The sequence below is a fragment of the Catharus ustulatus genome, chromosome 17 (assembly GCF_009819885.2).
Source record: "Catharus ustulatus isolate bCatUst1 chromosome 17, bCatUst1.pri.v2, whole genome shotgun sequence".
NCBI lineage: Eukaryota > Metazoa > Chordata > Aves > Passeriformes > Turdidae > Catharus > Catharus ustulatus.
Genome location: NC_046237.1, coordinates 7,597,804 through 7,616,898, shown reverse-complemented (window position 1 = coordinate 7,616,898; position 19,095 = coordinate 7,597,804). Strand labels below are relative to the sequence as shown.

General features: G+C 56.2%; 1 protein-coding gene across 5 annotated transcripts; it reads left to right on the top strand.

Annotated features, from left to right (window-relative positions):
- The first annotated feature begins 59 nt into the window (after positions 1-59).
- On the top strand, positions 60-18,558 carry BCL2L1 (BCL2 like 1). 5 transcript variants are annotated; one of them, XM_033074933.1, is made up of 3 exons: positions 60-288; positions 1,244-1,905; positions 16,810-18,558. In XM_033074933.1, exons 2-3 carry the CDS (start codon positions 1,348-1,350, stop codon positions 16,945-16,947), a joined length of 696 nt encoding a protein of 231 aa, XP_032930824.1. In that variant the 5' UTR covers positions 60-288; positions 1,244-1,347; the 3' UTR covers positions 16,948-18,558. The 5 variants fall into 5 exon arrangements, with proteins under 5 accessions (XP_032930824.1, XP_032930827.1, XP_032930828.1 ...); XM_033074936.1 differs by having other exon boundaries at positions 115-288; positions 1,249-1,905; XM_033074937.1 differs by lacking the exon at positions 60-288 and adding an exon at positions 403-451.
- The last annotated feature ends 537 nt before the right edge of the window (positions 18,559-19,095 follow it).

Genomic DNA, 19,095 nt, shown 5'->3' with positions numbered 1-19,095 from the left:
CACCTTCGCGCTTGCGCACCCGGCCCAGCCGGCACTGCGCGTGCGCACCGTGCCCTCGTGCCGTCCAACCGGCGCCCCTCGCCCAGCCTCTCGGCGCCGTGCGCATGCGCACCGCCCCTTTGCTGCCCCCTCCCACCCTACCGCACCCCCCCGGCCGCTCGGCGGGCGATGTGGCAGCAATCCCGAGACTGCTGAGCGGGCCGAGGCCCAGGGGGCTCTCGGCGACCTCCGGCATCGCTGCCAGCCGGCAGAGCCGGGAGGGACGCGGACCTTCAGTCAAGCGCCGAGGTGAGGGGCGGGGTAGGGTAAACGTTGAGTGACGCGCGGCTCAGCCAAAGGGAGAGGGGGCTGCCGGGCCCCCGCCCCCCCGGCGCTCTCCTGGCCGCTGATTGGCTGCCGTGTCGGCCGCCCGGGCGCCGTGTCGGCCCTCGTGCGCGGCCCCGCCCCCCAGGTACGGCGACCGGCGGGGCCGTCCGGGGACCTTGGTGGGGGGGGCGGTTCGGGGCTCCGGGGGAAGCGGTCCGGTGGTGGGGAGCGGGGCAGTGCGGTGGCCGGGAGGACCGGCTACCCCCTGCGGCGCTCCCGCCTGCCGCTGCCCGGCGTGTCACCGTGCCGGCCCCAGCGGCAGCGCGCCGCTAACCGTGACTGGAATCGCTCCCGTAAGGACGAAGGGCCGTGCGGCGGCACCCCCGGTGGCGAGGCTCGCCAGTTTTCAGCGGTTTATCCTCTCCGCCTGCGGGGAGCGAGGGGCGGCAGAGGCAGCCGTTACCGTCAACCCGGGCCCCCTGGGGCTGCCGTGATCCTCGGGCAGTGCTGCCCGCCGCGGCCGTCGCCGCAGCCGTTGAGTAACGCCGGCAGAGGGGGGCGGGGGCCCTGGGCCCTTTAACGGGCGGGGCGAGGCGGGGGCGGTGCTGTCGCGGTCCAGGCCGACCCGAAGCTCCACCAGAACGAGAACTGTCGCCGCCCCGGCCCGCAGCCGGCCTGCCAGGCGCAGCCCGCACCCGGTGAGAGCTGGGGTCTGCTCGCAGCGAGCCTGGGGGTGCCCGGGGCTCGAGGCTGGTTTCTGGGGAAGGGGGTGTTATGGTCGGTTCTCCGTGCGGCTTCAATCTGGTGGCCCTGAGCCTCGGCATAGGGCTGCGGGGTGATCTCAGTATAACGATAAGCTATCGGTGGTAATGGCGCGGGTGCATCTAAGAGCTGTGGCATTAACTGTTTCGGTGCCTTTCTCCTTCTCTGTGCAAAGGTTAGATGTTTCCATCGGTCGCAAGGAAGAGGAGTGGAGTCGGGACCTGCTGATCTGCTTGTGCTCCGGACCATGGACTCATTGAGGGCTTCCCAGGTGTGAAAATGTACAGCAGTAATCGGGCGTTAGTGATTGACTTTGTTTCCTACAAGCTCTCCCAGAAAGGATACAGCTGGAGTCAGCTGGAGGAGGAGGATGAGAACAGGACTGACTTTGCAGGGGAGGAGGACGAGATGGACGGCGTCCTCAACGGGAGCCCCTCCTGGCACGCACCCACCAGCCACATAGTGAACGGAGCCTCCGTGCACCAGAGCAGCCTCGAAGCCCATGAGATCCGTCGAGCACCCGACGACGTGAGGCAGGCGCTGAGAGAGGCGGGGGATGAGTTTGAGCTGAGGTACCGGCGGGCGTTCAGCGACCTCACTTCCCAGCTCCACATCACTCCCAGCACAGCATATCAGAGCTTTGAGCAGGTAGTGAACGAACTGTTCCGAGATGGAGTGAACTGGGGCCGCATCGTGGCTTTCTTCTCCTTCGGAGGAGCCTTGTGCGTGGAGAGCGTTGTTAAGGAGATGCGGGTATTGGTGAAACGCATCGTGTCTTGGATGACCACGTACTTGACCGACCACTTAGATCCCTGGATCCAGGAGAATGGCGGATGGGTAAGAGCACCTCTCTGTGGTGGGGGTGGCTGCCTGTGCCCTCCCTCGCTCCAGGCTGGCAGTGAGGCTGGTCAAACCGGAGCACAGCTCCCTGCAGTGTTTGTGCTAGAGCTTACACTGCGCCTTGCAGGGAGGATAAAGGGGTGTGTAGTTCTGCCCTGTGCTCCTAACACTCTGCCCCAAGAGGATCAGCCCACTGTGTTGACAAACAGTTTGTGCTGAGATACGTCTTTCTCCATCTCTGCTTTTTGCCCTTCTCCCTGAATGTTACGTAAAAGACCTGTTTTTCCAAGAGCCTTTGGAAGTCTAATGTCATCCAAGCTTGTTCTTCAAGCAGAGCCCTGGCTCTGGGGCATGTTCCCGGTGTCATTAACAGCAGGGAGTGGAGCTTCCTCCTCTCCAAGGCAGTGTTGTGGTGGGCTGGCTGGTGGTTTGCCGAGGTAACAGCTACTTCTTCATTCTGGAAACACCACTTTCCTTGCTCATGGTGAAATGAAATCCCACAGCAGATCCCAGGGGGTGGGTGGGCTTCTGGGACTGTCTGAGCTGTTGTGGTGGGAGCGAGGGCCGAGCTGGAGGCAACCTCTGTGCTGGGGAGCTGCTAAGCCCACAGCTGCTTTTCCCTTGGCAGGGAGCAGTGCTCCCAGCTGCCCCAGCAGCAAACCCTGGGAGCTCTCAGTGGTGAGGTATTAACATGAATAAGCATTTCTTCAGGAAGCATTCTTGAAATGCCGGGTCCGGCTGTGCGGTGCAGCCTGGGACTGCCGGCGGGAGGTATATGACCTACAGATGTCTGAGTTTTCATTTGGCTTCTGCAACTCAGTGATTCCCTGCTGGTGTAACCTTTACCGGTTCCCACTGGAAAGAGTTCATGCTGTCAGGCATTGGCATCTAAACAGCAGGGAATTACCTCCTTCCTGGGAGCTGAGGCCTCTCAGCCCCCTTCACCTCACAGTTCATCGGCAGAGCCCAGCATTTTGGGAAGGGGACAGGAGCCTTTGAGTCCAACGCTGTGCTCTGCACCCTCCTGACAGAGAAGAGGCTCTCTCCATCTCCCCGTGCCTGGCCAGCAATGCTGGGGACCCCAGAGAAGAAGGGGAGCTTGTGCACCAAGGGAGAGGGAGCTGATTCAGGAAGGGTGAAGGAATTCCAGGAATGTGACCGCCCTGGGGCACTGCCTGGGTGGGGCTGCTCAGGCAAGGAGAGGAGCTTGGTTTCGATTAATAACCCAGGATCTGCTGGCCATTTCATCCGGGTGTATGTGGCCCATTAGCTCTCTCATCCTGCAGATAGCCCTGGCCAAATGCAGAATTCCTTCCCCCTCCCTCTGCTTTTGGCTTTTAGAGCCACAGATTAGTTTTGGAATTAAGTGATCAAACTGAGGTTTCCAAGCTAGTGTGGCTGTTGCTGTTAGTGACGGATTGGGCTGTATCCTGGAGACCTAGGCGATAATGCAATCTGATTTTTTGTAAATGAACTCTCTGGGGGATTTAGATTAAATCACTGGTGGAAAATCACTGGTCCCTGCTTGTGGAGAATGGAACACCTCCTCCCTCTGTTCCCCACCCCCAACCATCACAATTCAGACTCTTCAATTTTTTTGTGTCTGTCTCTAAATTAATTGTTTGGAACAAATATTTGTTCAACAGATTGCGGAAGGGTCAGGACTCCTCTCTATCTGACCCGCCCACCAACTCTTTGAAAAATGCCGTTTCCCACACAGGGGACTGCCTTGCTCTCTTGTTCTAACCTTGAACCGGGCTTTTAACTTCCCTGCCTGGGCTGTGCTGGGAGCTGAATGGAAGCCAGGCAGGGTGGTGAAAGTCGGAGTGGGGGGAATCCACACCACCAGCCACCAAAAAACAGCACTGGGCAGTGTTGCTGCTGCCAGCCTGTTGCAGACCCTGAGTGCTCATTTGACATCTTGGCTGTAGCTTTCTTCCACTCTCAGCTTTCATCATGTCCCTCCTTGGAGGCAGCCATGCCACTCCCCACCAAGGGACCATAAGAGCTCCTGAGTGCCTCATGTGTGGGGCATGCATGGCATGGGGATGCTCTGCTTTTCCTTGGCTCTCTCACGATTCCAGCTGCAGGGAGAAAGCTGCTGGCCTTCTGCCAGCTCTCCCTGCAAGAGGAGTGCCACCCTGCCCTGGCTGTGATGGAGCCATCCCTCTCCTGCCGCCCTGTTTGCACAGGGAGTCTGTTTGGTGCATTGGAGCTGTTAGAGCCTGTCCTATTCAAACAAAGCACTCCTGAGAGGTGCAGCAGGCAGATCCTGGTGAGAGAGATGCAAGTTCTGGCAGGCCTGCTCAGCAGGGCCCAGGTGGTTTGTGTTTTGGAGCACTGCAGCACTTCTCTTCCTGGAAAGCCCCTCTGAAAGAGGGAAGGAGCATGGCTCCATAACAAGCGCTGCACAGCCCAGTTGTGTAGGAAGCTCTGTTTCATTCCCCACCAGTGGAACAAAGGCAGCATCGAAGGGCCACGGGGTGCAGGTGCCTTTGGAGGCTGCTGTGTGCTGGGTTGTAGCAGTTGTCTTGAGAAATCGTGTTTTGAGGCAAGGGGAAATAGTAAATCTTGCTCCATAACGTTAACATAGGAGTGTTTTGTCACATTTACTGGCTCTGCCTTGGTTTGCCCTCTGCTCTGCAATCTGGCACTGGGAAAACAAACAAACAAGAGCAACCCAAGGGGAACATTTAATAACCAGCCAGAAGAGAGCTGCTGCCTTGGCAAGCCATCACATCCAAAAAGGAGGCTTTCCTGGGGCAGTTGCTTTGACCAGGACCGGGTCCCACTTGCTGTGAAGTTGAAATGGTGATGCCAGTGGGTATTGGGAGTCATGGTGGGAGAAATCTGGTGAATGAGAAGGAAGGAGGGGGAAGTGCAGGGTGAAGGGTAGAGAGCCTGGCAGGCAGAGATGTACTGACCGTGCTTAATCTGTTTGAGAAAGGAAAGTGAGCAGTAGTTACTGCCTGCCTGTGACCCTCCAATGCATGACAGCTTTTCCTTCAAGGCTAAATCCACATTCAGAGCCCACTCTGAATTTAAGGAGGGTTTTCTGGATGAGCTTGGAGTTAAATCTGTGGATATAGTCAAGAGGTTTGTTGGGCATATGGTGGGGACCAACATGAAGGGGCTGTGTCAGGCTAGAACTGAAAGCAAATAACATCTTTAGCACCAGTCTGGAATACATGAATCCAAACAAACTATAGGCTGATGGAGAATGAACTGCAATGGCTCAGTGCTTCCTGGGTTCTCAGTTGACCCTGGCCACACAGGACATGGTGTGCTGGGACATGTTTTGTGTCTGTCACCCTGCATTGGACCAGAAGCTTGTAATTCTCTTTGGGGAAAACCCTTTGAAGATGTCAATATAGCAAGCTCATTTTTATCTTTTAAATTTTTTTTTTCTGAATGGTAGGAAATGACTCAGCCTGTGTCATATGACAGCACACAGCTGGGATTTTGTCCTGTGCTCTGGCTCCAGGCTCCTCATTGGTTTCAGGTTGAGAGTTAGACTTTGATTCTCAGCTCTTTGGAAATGCTTTTTGGCCTTGTGCATTGTGTCCCTGGTATCCTGCACAAGCTGTCCCTGCCCCTAACACATTTCCTGAGACTGTGGTTTGCCAGAGTTCTTCCCTTCTGAGTTACGGGCTGGGTTTCGGGGATGCCCCAGCACTTCTAATCCTATTTGAGATCACAGCCATGTGTTCCACGTGGTGGTCAACGTGCAGCAGAACTGACTCAGTGGAAGTGACTGAGCATAGCCTATGTCATGCTTTGTGGTCTTGAATATGGATCCTATGGCCTCATCTCAGGCTGAGAGAATTGGGATTGTTCAGCCTGGAGAAGAGAGGGCTCCCTGCTAGTGCCTAAAGAGGCTCCAACAAAGCTGGAGGGCGGACTTTGGACAATGGCATGGAGTGACAGGACAAGGGGGAATTCCTCCCCACTGACAGAGAGTGGAGTTAGATTGGATATTAGGAAGGTTCTCTGCCCTGTGAGGTTTATGAGACATTGGCACAGGTTGCTCAGAGAAGCTGTGGCTGCCCCATCCCTGGAAGTGTTCATAGTCAGATTGCATGAGGCTTTGAGCAACCTGCTCTGTGGTGCTCAGCTGTACTATTGCTTTGCACTTTGTCCTTGGCAATTACTTTACAGCCTTGATCCCTTGCAGCTGATAGCCGCATTGTCATCACCTCCATGGATTGAAAAGAATACTGTCCTCCTTCCAGTGGGGTTCCCCTTGTCCCTTCACAGTCCTGGGTATTTCTCCCTGGTTGTGGGAGCTGCCAGCAGTGTCCTGGCTCACACTATCCTGCCTGGAGCAACCAACCCAGGTAGCTCTATCCTCGCTGATGGCTGCAGATCCCTGGCAGCTCCTCACCCAGCTTCGACCTGGGAGGCTTTTCTGCAGTGCTCTCCAGGAAATGCCATTGGAATGACTTCCACTGCAGCTTCCTGCTCGGCCCACAGCAGCATTCCTGCCGCTAGACCAAAAGCAATGCAGAGGCTGATTTCAGAGCTTTGCTCTTTACCCCCTTTACTCGTTCTCCTTCTTTGGGGCCCTGCCTGTTTTTCTTGCTGCCTCTCGGTGTGTGGTGCAGTTTGATTACGTTCCTTAGATCTGTGATTACAGCAGGCGCCTGGAAAGCCAAACTCCTGCCTGTGGCTCAGAGCAGCCCACTTAACCCTGGGGTCTTTGAGCGAAAGGGATAGCATTTCCTTCACTCCCAGGGGAGCCACTGGCAACTCTGATTCGTAAAGCACTCTGAGGCTCTTTAATCCGAAGAGCTGAGTGTCATTTAAAAAAAGACCTGTGAAATAATTAACAAACTGTTTCTTGCTGCTCTGTGTTCACAGCTGCTCTCAGTAATGTCATTCCTCCTGCTCATCCTGCTCCTCTCTGACGCTGGAGCCGAGTCCCTGGAGCACTGCCCAGGGTCTCTCCCTGCTTCAGCAGCAGTGGGGTGTCCCAGTGCAGCAGAAGGGGTAGATGGGAGCTCTCTTTTCCCCAGTGGAAGCTGCAGCTTTCTGTATGTGTCTGGGCTGCTGTGCCTGATATTCATAGAGCTCCTGTATGGTTTGAGTACATGGTTTCCCCCTGGGAGCAGAACACACCTGCGGCACACACTGGGTACAGCTGAATGGTGGTGTGGTGCTCTGGGACCTTTGCTGAAGCTGAGAAGGTTTGGTTTCCCTTGGTTTTTACCAAGCAGCTGACGGCTGTGAGCACAGTCCCATCTTGACACTACAAGGAGTATTTCTCTAGCAGCTCTTTCCCCACTAGCTGTAAAGCCGGAATATTCCCAGGAGGAGCTGGGGGAAGGGAAGGGATGGATATCAGTTGTAGAAGTGTTGCAGACCTGCTGAACCGAGAGGCGAGGGATTAATGGTGGCTTCTGCCATGGGAGCAGAAGTCGGCTGGGGGCAGCAGCTCTGTCCCCTCTGGGGACCCCAGAGCAGCCGGGGTGTTGACCTACCTGCTGATTCAGAGCGAAGGTATCCACTGTGGGTGGCTCTGCCTTGCAGTGTCAGGAGAACAGCCACTCTCCACCCTCCACTCTCCTACTCCACCCTCCCACAAGGCAGGGATGTTGCCCTTAAACACTATTGTTCTGAGCCACTAAAGATTAACGCACAGAATGGAGGCACGAAAGGGAAGCGGAGTCCCTCAGTGCCAGGGCACTTCTTGCTTTACTGCCCTGACCTTGGACAGGGAAACTTCTTCCTCCCTGGTCCTCACCTGGAAGGATGTGCGGAGGAGTTCTTGGCAAGATCTCTCTGAAGTCCTGCTCCTAAATCATTCTTGAGATGCCAAGAGCTCAAGTTAGGGAACATGCATTCCAGAGGCATGGGAGAGCTTCTCCCACGGTGCACCCATGGAGGGGGGCAGTGGGGCAGGCTCAGGGCACAGGCTGGCACCCGTCGTGGTCAGGTGGGGAGAAGGGTTACTCTGCCACAGCAGAACAGCCCAGTGGAACGAGGGTGCCGAGGGCTGCTGGGAGGCAGAGCCGTTAGCAGATGGCTCCAGCTGGGCTTACCGGAGAGCAGGTGTGGGTTTCGGGAGCAGCCTTTTAAGAGAGATGTCAGTTTTGAACTCGGGAGGCTCAAGGGGCTGAGCCGTGGCTGCCACAACTCGCATGCTGGGGAGCTGTGACCTAGTTGCGCTGTAGAAATGCTCGGTTTATTTTTTATTTTTAGGTATTTTGCTTATTTTATCTTCATGTTTAATTTAGTTAGCAAAAAAAGAATCGGAGGGCTGAGCAGAGCTGGGAAGGACTGCCTGCAGGCGGGAACGCCCGCTGCAGCTCGGTGCAGCCAGCATCTCTCCAGCCGCCCGTGTCTTCTCTCGGACACGTGCTCACGTGTACCAGCCCAGTGCTGTCTCTCAGGATCTCTTTAATGGGAAACCCAGTGCACTCAGCGCTGCTGCCTGCCTCCGGGGTAGCGAGGGAGGGAGGGAGGAGCGGGATTCGGAGCATTAACCAGAGAGGCTCCCGTGGCCACAGGGACTGTTTGAATGTTGTGCTGTAACTGGTCTGCCTTCCCTCTGCTGCTGGGAGCAGGAAGCTGGGGGAGCTTGGCGTTTCAGGGGGCTTTGGGCTGGTTACTTTTTCGACTGCTGCTTGCCTCTGCACTGGCACAGCATGCCCAGGGAAGGGTAATGGGCTGTATCTGCAAAGAGGGAAGTTTCAGGGGGTTGTGCGATTCCCTTGGGGAGAGCTGTTTGAATTTATTGCATTATCCTCCTTCCTGCTCAAGCTTGTGTTTCAGCTGTGTCTGCAGACGTAGCTGCTGATTTAAGTAGATCCAATTAGTAGCTAGCTCCTGGCATCAGTATCCTGCTTGGGGAGATGAGCCCTGGAGATGAGGAGCCTCCGGTGGGAGCAGGGCTGGGCTCAGCCTTTCAGCCCCTGTTCCCAATCTGGGATAGACCCAGAGTTCCCCAGCTCACAGCCCTGCACCTGAGCTCAGAGGGAAACCGAGGCAGGTGTCCTGCTCTGTGTTCTGCGTGGCCAAGAACAAAGAGCAGGCAGGTTCTCTCTGTCTGTACCACTGCCAGACAGGTGCTCTTAAGAGTGAAATCAAATACTCCAAAATGTGACAAGCTGGCAGCAGGCAGGGCTTGGAGCAGGAGCTGGAGCTGCTCACACCAGGACTGTGCAAGAGGACTGTATGCAGAGCTGTGCAGTAACCTGGCTCTTGGGGTAGGACTCAAAAGGGAACTGCTGGACCTGGCTGCTTCCTGAAGGAGCATGGGAGCGTTTTCTTCTCTGCTGGAGGATGAAGCGCTCTTTGTGAAGCTCAGAGAAGAAGTCTAGGCTGGCATAAAGCTGGTTCTATTTGAATGCAGATAGTGCCATGATCAGGTGGAGCAGGACAGCTGTCTGCATTGCTTCTCTGGACAGTGCCAGTCCCATTTGCCCATCTCTCTGGTCTGTGCCGCCACTGAGGCTGAGGAGGACTGGGACACTACCAGTGTTGTGCAGGGAGCACGTCTGGTGGCAGTACGTGGCATTACTCTGTGTGTGACTCGTGGTGAGCTGGCTCAGGGCTTGGTTTGGGTTGGGATGTGGGCACTGGGTGTGTGTGTGGCCCTGGGTAGTGCCTGGGTGACATATGACTTACATATGGAGAAAATGAGGTGTTGCTACCTGTAAATCAGCCACCATGGAGTGTTGCAAGGACCTCCATCCTATACTCGTATGGCTCACCAGTGTATTAAACTTGCTGGAGAGCTAATGTCTTTTAATAGAGCAACTGACCTCATTTAGAAGCTTCCAGTGCACCAGCCAGTGATTATTTCATGCAACAACATGCATGGAGGAGCCCAGGGCAGAGCACAAAGTCTCCTTCTCATGCTGCACTGCTCTCTCTTGCATTTGCTGCATCAGCTGCCTACTGTGCTTCCTGCCCTCAAGTCAGCAAGGATTTTGCTAAAAGGGACTTTGTGTGGCTTAAATCATTTGAGATTTCATGGAACTAACAGGAAGTGAAAACAAAATGAGCACATCTTCCTCCTCTTCCTGCACCTCCACCCTTTCCCCTTTTTCATTCAAGTGGCATGTAAGAATTACAGCAGCCTCGTGAGGTGCCGGGGCTGAAGTGGGAAGTGGTAAAGCTTGGCTGTCGGTCCTCCAAGATGCTGGATGAGTGGCTGGGACAGCTCTTCCCCAGGATGTCTCCTCCAGGGACCATCCTGCACCCAGCCTGGCTCCTTTGAGCCCTGGTAATACCAACATTCCCTGTGGGGTGGGTTTGGTGAGGCTCACGGTGCGGGTGAGGACCATAAAGAGCTGTCAGCATCGCCCACTCACCCCCTGGCAGGAGGGAACGTGGCTCAGCAGCCGGGCACACGTGAGCATGGCACGTCTCCCCGGCACAGGTTTCCCCACGGTTACACAAGGGCACGATTGCACAGGAGCTCTGACGTCCAGGAAGAGCAAAGACAAGGTGAAAATTGAGCTCTGTTCCCTGGGTGCCGGTGGCTCTGCTGAGGTGCTGTCCGGCACAGCGAGCTGGCCACAGCCCTTTGCTCCCCGGCCCCACAGGCGGCAGATAACCGGGACATGAAAGCAGGAGCCTTCCCTGCCCCCCGAGCGTGCCCCTCGCACAAAGGCTGCTCTGCTGCGGGGCTCAGACACCATCTGTCCGGTGGGGAGAAGCATCAGAGAGACCGTCTTTCCTCGGACTATTCCACTTAATGCCCTTTGGAAAACAATCCCATTCCCAGCAGGTGCTAATCTCTTGAGTGGATCCGGCTCAGCCAATGTGTTCTTCGCTGTGCCTTTGTACTGGAGCTGCGTCTCCTGCCATGCTCTCCTGCCCTGCCGAGCAGGCCCGGTGCTGGCCAGGGCTGCAACACTTTCGGGAACCCTGGTTAGCTCTGGGAGGAACACTGATGAAAGATGGATGCAAGTGGATTAGTCATTCACATCGTCTCCGGCTTTAATACACATGAATGTTTCAGCAGATTTCTGGAACGGAGAGCGCAATTCCCTGCTCTCCATCTCGTGCTGTGCACAGCAGTCTCCCGGGGCAGGGACGGGGGTTACAGCTGTCACCGTAGCCTCTTTCATGTATTTGGAAAACGCTGAAATTGTGCTGAATGGTGTGGGGTTATTGCAGGTTCCCTGGAGCCGGTGATGAAACCAGTTTGACAGAAGGCTGCCGTGGCAAGGATTAGGGCTGGAATGTGCTAGTGAGGGTTTGTTTCTGGTTAGAAAAGAGCTGGCTCTGGCCTGGGCTAGGCTGGAACCCCACGGGTCTGTTGGGCTTTGGCCCAAGGGACAGCCTCCCTGCCAGTTGCCCCCATGCTGCAACCCCACAGCAAAGCCCGATGAGAAGAGAAGGAAGAGGGGATGTTCTTATTTAATTAACTCTTTTGAATTTATGGCTGCCTCCTTCCCAGTCGCAGGTTTCAGTGAATGCCCTGGGATTTGGGCAGGGACAGCACCCCAGGGTCCACAACACCCCAGCACCAGCTCCAAGGGCAGGAAAGGCGGGAGAGGCAGTGGGTGGGTGGCATTCCCTGCCATTGTCATGGAGATCAGCAGCTGCTTCCCTGGAGGTCACCATTTGCATAACAGTTAGAGCTGAGTCTCTGGAGTATTTGCACCTGCAGCTGCTGTCCCCAGAGCCCCTTCCTCTCTCTGTGTCCCCGAGCCCCTTCCCCACCCTATTCTGAGCCTGCCTGGGGTTGCTGGTGGGGAACACTGGGGTGAAGCTGCAGATATTCTCTGCCCATGGAAGGGGGATTAAACTAGATGATCTTTAAGGTCCCCTCTAACCATTCTAGGATATGTGTTTCTTTGGGGAAGGTCAGATCTGCCTGGGATGGCAGGTTCCCTTGTCATGCTCCTGAATCAGGTGCTCACCTTGACTTCCACTGCCCAGCACTGCAGGCAGCCCTGCGACCTCTACAGTCACACTCTGTCGCTGCTGCCCTCCTTTCAGGGCTGGGAGTGGTGGGTGCCACTCGTGGATACAGCATCAAGGGGAGCAGGGCAGAGGGAGAACCTCTATGATGTCTCTTCCATTCATATCATAAAGGGACTCGCAGAGCTGTGTTTACAGGATCCCAGTGGCAGCCTTTGGGAATACTTATGTTTTCTTTTATTCTTAAAGCTCTCAGCTGCCTTTTCTCCCCTGTGCTTCACCTCCAGGTTCACATATGCCAGCCCCTTGTGGTGAGCTGGCAGCCCAAAGGGGCTCTGGGAGCAGGTTGCTGTCGATGCAGGGCTTTGTTGTGGTCTGTGCTGAGCTGCTGCCTTTCTTTTTCCCTCCTTGTCTTGCTGCTCAGCACAAAACTGTTCCCAGCATCTCATTAACAAATGTCTGGTCATCCAGATGACTCTGCTCCCGGCCAGTGGTTGCTTTTAGACCTCTGAGCAGGAACACAGCTGTACTTACGGCTAAGGTAAAACAGAAACAGCCTTGTTTTCAAGGGAAACATTGCCTCGTGATGAGAATGCCTGGGTTGGGAGTCAGATGCTGTGGCTCATGCTGCTGGCTCGTACACAGCTCTGGGAAAGGCACTTAACCTCCCCATAGCTCTGTTGACCCATCTGGGAGCAATGCTGGCTTATCCCACGGGAGGTTCTGGGGAATCAGCTCGTTTTTGATAAAACACATCAGGATCCTTGGATTGGAAAGGCTGTTGTGTGTGCTGAGGTGGCTGCTGGGGGTGTCTGTCTCACTGGGCTGGCTGGGTGTTGGAGCCATGGGGACACTCTTAAGCTCCTGCTGGAGTCCAAGTCTCCACGTCAAAGTTCGACCAAGTTCACCTGAATACTCCCAGTAGAGCCTGGCTCTTTGCTGGTTTTCAGAGCTTTGTCCTGATACCTCAGTGACCTCCATACCCCTCACCTCCTTGTTCAGGGCAAGCTTTGAGCCCCAAGCTGCCCTCCCCTCTCTGCTCTCCTGCCTCACCAGAGGCCAGATGGGAGTTTATTGCCCACATCTGCTTCCTTCACCTGCCCTCATGGCTCAGTGTCACCGAATCCTCTTTCCCCAAGTGCTGGGGCTTATCCTGAAAGAGGAACCTGCTCTGCTCACCCTGAATGGGATCCAGCAACTGTTCTCCCTCCTGCGCAGGCAGCTCTAGTGAATGAAACCAACCAAGCAAATGAGAACTTCAAATTTTAGGAGTTCCCCTTCCCAGGCCAGGATGTGAGTAGTGTCTCGGTCAGAAGTCATGTTTCTTTAGTCTGCTCTCCCAGTTGGGACAGAGCACTTCAGGTCAGACCTGTTCCTCTTGCCTTTTTGCCACCGGCTTGTGTGTGGACACTGGATGCTATTTAAATTGCTGTTGCATCCCTCACTGGGCAGGGGGAATGGATGTTGTATTCCAGTTTGGGGCTCTATGAGAGAACTTTTGGCACTGCAGAACCTCCCTGCCCCAGCTCTGGGGGGTAGTGGAGCCTGACTTTCCAGGTTCTCTGCCTCCTGCAAGCAGCATGTCCAGCAGGAGGGAAATGCCCCCTTCCCCAGCTCCTCCGGCACGCGGCGTATTAGGCTCCAACAAGATGTGGATTCCTTCTCCAGGTCTGGAGAGGAGAGGCAAAGGCAGGGGATTGCCTCTTGCATAGAAATAAGATCTCTGCTTCCTCATTGCCTGCTCTGGAGCATCCTCCTCTCAGACATGTCAGTCACCCGGGTGGGGAAGGGGATGTGACGGGGTTCTGATGGAACAGCCTGTGCTCGCGGGTGGAAGAGGCCCACGCATTGACACACTGACCACTGACGTGCTGTTGCTACCACAGTCCTTGTGATCAGCTCAGGAATTCCAACTATTTCCTCTCAGATAAAGGTGACTGGGGGAGGCTAGAAATATCTGGACGTGTCTGGACAAGCCTGAGATCCAAACACCAGGCCGGAGAGGTCAGGATCAGTCCTGGGAGTGCTGGGCTTCAGGTGCAGAGTGGCCGAGCCCTGGGATGGTGTGGGAACAGAGCAAGCTGCCTTTCCCTAACCTTCAACCCGCCCACAGCACGGGCAGGGAGGACGCTCCTGCCTGTTTTCCCACTCCCTCTGGTCTGGGATCCGGTTCCCAGGGGACACATCTGGGATCAAAGTTGTGCAAAGACTGAACTATCACAGCTTGTAGGGTGGTTTCCCCAGGGAGGGGCAAGACCCTGTCCTATGGTCTCTTACAGCCCCAGCTGTGGCTCCAGCAGCTGTTGCTCCCTTCCCAGGGGAAGGAGAGGGGCTCATGTCCCCTCCCTGCCCGTGCTGGGCTCTGGCTGTGCTCCTCTCCGCCTGTAGCACCCGATAGCTCTGCGTTCACTGTGCGCCATTTATCTCTCCTTCAGCAAACACTTCCTTTTCTTGGAAGCAAAGGCTTCTTGGAACTGCCTTCCCCCAAGCTCGGCAGCACATGCCATGGAAAAAGCAGCATGGAGAACCGGTGCCAGCCCTCCTTGGCTCCGTGCCCTGCCGGGGGGGCCTCTCCTGGTGCCTACCCCACGGAGAGGCTGGGTAGATGTGTGGCCCTATCCACCACTGCAGCCTTCCTGGGCACAGTGGGGGTGTGTCTGCTGTGCGTCAGGAAGAGCCTGTGGAGATGTATGGGACTCTCAGTGGGGCAGGTCCTTCTGAATCCCTGAGGAAAGCAGATTTTCTGGGGGATGCATCAAAAGGATGCAGCCACCTTCCTCCAGCTGAGCATTCTGCAGCCTCAGGTGCTGTGAGCAAGTGACTGGGATGTGTGTCCAAGGGAAGGGCCGTCCCTGGAGTGAGGGCCCTGGCACTGAGAGATCAAAACATATGCTGAGTTAGAAAAGACGCACAAGGATCATCAAGTCCAACTCCTGCCCCTTCACTGGACAGCCCAGCAATCCCTACGTGCCTGAGAGCGTGGTCCAAACACTCCTTGAACTCTGGTGCAGGCTTGGTGCCATGACCATGGCCATGGGGAGCCAGTTCCAATGCCCAGCCAGCCTCCTTTTTCTAACGTCCAACCTAAATCACCCCAGACACAAACGTTGTAGGGGTAGTGTGCCCTCCATCCCTGCCAGCCTGCTCTCAGTTTGCTGCCACTGCCATGTCCTGCCACAGCTCTATGCTCACCACATATCAGCAGATGGATTTCCTGTGTCAGCGTTTAAAATATCTCCTTTTTGGGTCTGGGTTCTACTTCTATCCCTCTCCTGCAGCACATCACTCACTGTTTCCTGGGTGAGTGGACTGGCAGCAGGCAGCAGTCCTCACTTTTCTCCCTGGACAGCACCTGCCTGTGAGCCCCATCCTGCCCAATCCTGCAGGGCCAGTACAACACCTCCACAGATCCTGTGCCACCTGGCAGGCATGGTGGGAAGCGAGCTGCCTTCTGCCACTCTGTGTAGGTGGTTGGAGTCACGGGGATGACTGTCATATCCCTGAAGGGGACTCTTAAGTGAGGTGGCAGCAGTGACATGCCTCAGGGTGAGTTAGCAAAGTCCCTGTGTCCCAACATTCTGGCCTTGGGTCTGTGAGTACCTCCTCATGGTCACAGGGTGTGGAAGGCAGCTGGGGGAGGTGTCTGGTGGGAAATGGAGCAGAGCTTTGGTGGCAGAGGCGGTGCTGAGGTACACAGCTTATCAAGGACCGGATCCCGTGTGGTGGGGAGCCTTGTGGCCATAGAGAGAGACACAGCCCAGCTCCCTGGGAGTAAGCATGCAGGTCTGCTGCACACCCTGCTTTGAAAAACTGTGAGTGAGCTTGGTCATAGGGATATGCAAGGTGAGGAGATACTCCACAACTGTGACCATCCTGAGGCTGTTTGGTGGGAGCTGGGAGAATTGGCACTGTGTTCCATTGAAGAGCAGCACCTGGATGCCAGCCATGACGTGGGCACCAAATCCCCATAGTCCTGCAGCCACAGGCTGTGGGCAGGTGTGGGAGGCAGAGTGCTGGCCGAGCAGGCAGGCAGGAATGCTCCCCCTGCCTGCGCAGAGGCTGTGGCGAGGCATGACAGCGTCAGCCGGGCTTATCTCTGCTTTCCCAGAGCAGCCGGGTTACTGGAACTGCATTCACTTATCAGGGAACAGGGGATCTTGCTGGGAAGATGGGCTCAAGGTGCGACAGCATCAAGCCCCTGGTGACGCTGAGCTCCTGGCAATCCCTGAGCCTGGAGCTCACAGCTTCCTCTCCGGCCAGCCCTGCACCTCCTGCTCGGCCCTGATAAACCTGAGAGATTCTGGGCCACGTGTTTCCCTGCTGCCTGCCCAGGGACCCCTCCTGCCCTGCCGTATGTGGCTTAGGGACCCCAACAGCTCTTCTGATGGGCTGAGATCTTCCCAGCTCCTGCTGGAGATGAAGGGCTGGAGGAAGCCGGCTTGGACGAGCCAGGCCGGAGTGACTGCATTCCTGGCCAAGCCTCGTGCTTGGCCTGCTCTCCTGAAGCCGTGGGAAGGCAGTAGCTTGGCGACCCAATGTCTGCCTTCGCCGCAGGGATTCGTGAAATCCAGCTCGTGTTGTGGAGTAACCTGCAAGGGCCAGGATGTGGGAGTGGGAGGTGGGAGGCTCCACTGTGGACACAGAATCACTTGGGGGATGCACGGTGTTGGCTCCCGCAGCCATGGGCAGCAGCCCTGCTGCTGCTTCCACAGGCCTTGGCCAGGGAATGGAGCCCAGCAAGTTCCCACTGCAATGATTTCTATCACACTTGGATGCTAATTTTAGAGAGCCAAGAGCACGTGGTGCATCCCCTGCCCTGCCCGCATGGTGTAGTCCTCAGAAATCCTTTCTGGCATCCTCTTCTCTCATGACTGTGCTTCTCCCCTTGCCCTCTATGCATGATTCAGAGTGAGGAAGCACAAGGCATCTGTCATCTGCCCAATCCCCACCACTGCTTTCCTGCCAGCCCTTCCCTCTGTGCTCCACTCACACAGAGTGCTCACCACTCTCCTCTTTCCACAGGAGCGCTTTGTGGACCTCTATGGGAACGATGCTGCTGCCGAGGTGAGAAAAGGCCAGGAGACCTTCAACAAATGGCTCCTGACTGGGGCGACGGTGGCCGGAGTGCTTCTGCTGGGATCGCTGCTGAGCCGCAAGTGAGCCGCCGCCGAGCCCCCCGCAGCCAGGGCGGCTGCGCCTTCACCGCCACATCCACTACACTCCGCTCCCGAGCACCATCACCGGCACAGGGGGCAGCCCCTCCATCCCGGCCGAGCACCCTGCTCTGTGGAGTTTTCTCCCTCGTGCCGCCAGCTCCTTTATTGTAGCCTGTCTTATTTACTGTTCCGTTGTGTTTTAGAGGCGCTGAGACCAATGCAGCACTTCAGCTCCCAGCGCTGGGGAGATCCAGGCAGCTGGGGGTGGGGGGGCACAGGCTAGAAGGTGTCCCAGCCCTGCAGGGTTCTCCAAATAATTTGGAAGAAAATAAACAGACTTATTTTTGCATGTGTGAGTGCGTGCGTGTGTGTAGATGTGTCACTAATATAAAGTTCCCCAGCCAGAGCAAGGGTTAGGCTCCATGCCCCCGTCTCTGGCACGCTCAGGCACCAGGAAGAGCAGGCTGCCCAACGGGATGGAGCTTTCCTGCAGCATCCCTATCCTGTCCTTGCTTCCCAAATCAGAGCTCATCCCTCTGTGGCAGGGGGAGCAGGAGGAAGAGGCAGAGGCCAGGAGTGAGGAGCTCTGCCCTTGGTCAGCCCTGTGTGAATTCCTTTCTCCCCACATAACCAGCTGGGAGCTGCAGCCTGTCCCAGATGAGGATGGTGTGCCAGGCCCAGGGCTGTGCGTGGTGTGAAGGGTTCTTTGTCCTCTTCCTCCTCCCCACTCCAAATGTAGATGGCTGTGGTGCTCATCCCTTCCCAGCCTGCTCCTCTGGGCTGGCAAAGGAAGGAGGCAGGAGAAGGGGAGAGTGCTTGTCTTTAGCACAAGGGGCTTCGCAGAGAGCTGGGGTTTGTGGTGTCCAGGAATCCAGAGCTGGGTATTGGAAGGGTCAGGGGAAGCACTTTCACAGGGGTGGCAAAGCCCAGGTAGCAGCTGATTCATGGGAGGAGTGGGGAAGCAAGCCCAGGGGAGATGGGAGTGAGGGCTGGCACTGGCTGAGAGCCATCTCCACCTCTGAGGAGCCTCTTTGGGGACAACAGGAGCTACTGGCCTCTCCACTGCTGCCCCAATGTTCCCAGTCCCAGAGTGCAGGCAGATCCCTGGCCCCATGCGTGGCTGTGATGGCTGCATGCAGTGACTGAGGTGTCTGGCTTCCCTCCCCCTCATCCCCACACTGCTCCTGCTGCTGGAGCAGGGAACCTCCAGCCTTTGAGCTGAAATTAGCTTCCAGAATAAACTCCCTCATCCTTCGGAGCCCACCACGGGCAGACACAGCTGTCCACAGCTTGTCCGTGTACATACCGCCCGTGCTCTGCTGTACATATACGAGTAGTTTTTAATTCATTTGTGAATACTATTAATGCTATTTTTGTTATCTTGTCTGTCCGTATTTATGTGTGGGACCGTGCTCCCTGCAGAGGCCATGCTGGGATGGAGGTGGGGGGAGAACCGGAGGTTCCAGGGGGGCTCACTTGGCCACTGAGCACGGACTCGCGCTCCTCATGTCGGAGCCACTCAGATCCTGCATGGGGAGCACGAGGATTAGCATTAGCCCATTGAACGCTTCGGTTTGCAGGTGGAGGTGAATCCACAAATAAATTTGTCATTCGAGCTGCTGGTGGTGCTGTGGTCTTTGCAATCGTCCAGAATTTGAGCAACTTTGGGTCCAAAGGAGTTGGTTTCAGTGGGATGGATGGATGGATGGATGGATGGATGGATGGATGGATGGATGGATGGATGGATGGATGGATGGATGGATGGATGGAGTCCTCTCCCTGCCCAGGGAAGGGTTGGGGTGCTCCAAGGGCAGTTTGCTGTGGTCCAGAGGGATGGTGGGAGGAGGGGGTGGCACTAAGGGGTGATGGGGACAGGAGTGTCCAGGGCAGGCTCTTAGCTGGGCTGGGAGTGCTGTTTTTGGGGACGTTGGGAGGGCGGGGGACTCACAGCCTCACTGGGACCCCACGTTCCCAGGGCTACCCTTCAAAAGAGCACCGTCCCTTTGTGCAGGGCTCATTCCAGCTCGGTTTGAACCACACAAACACTCGGGCTTTTTTGGGATATCATGCATGGGAAACACCAAGCCACCCCACATCCCTTTCACGGCAGGACTCGCCCAGATCAGCCTTCCCCAGAGCCCCCTCCCCTGTC

Bases quoted from the DNA above. Each gene is read 5' to 3' on its own strand.
- BCL2L1 (XM_033074933.1), top strand. From the start codon at position 1,348: ATGTACAGCAGTAATCGGGCGTTAGTGATTGACTTTGTTTCCTACAAG. The intron at 1,906-16,809 runs GTAAGAGCACCT...CTCTTTCCACAG, and splicing joins TCCAGGAGAATGGCGGATGG to GAGCGCTTTGTGGACCTCTA.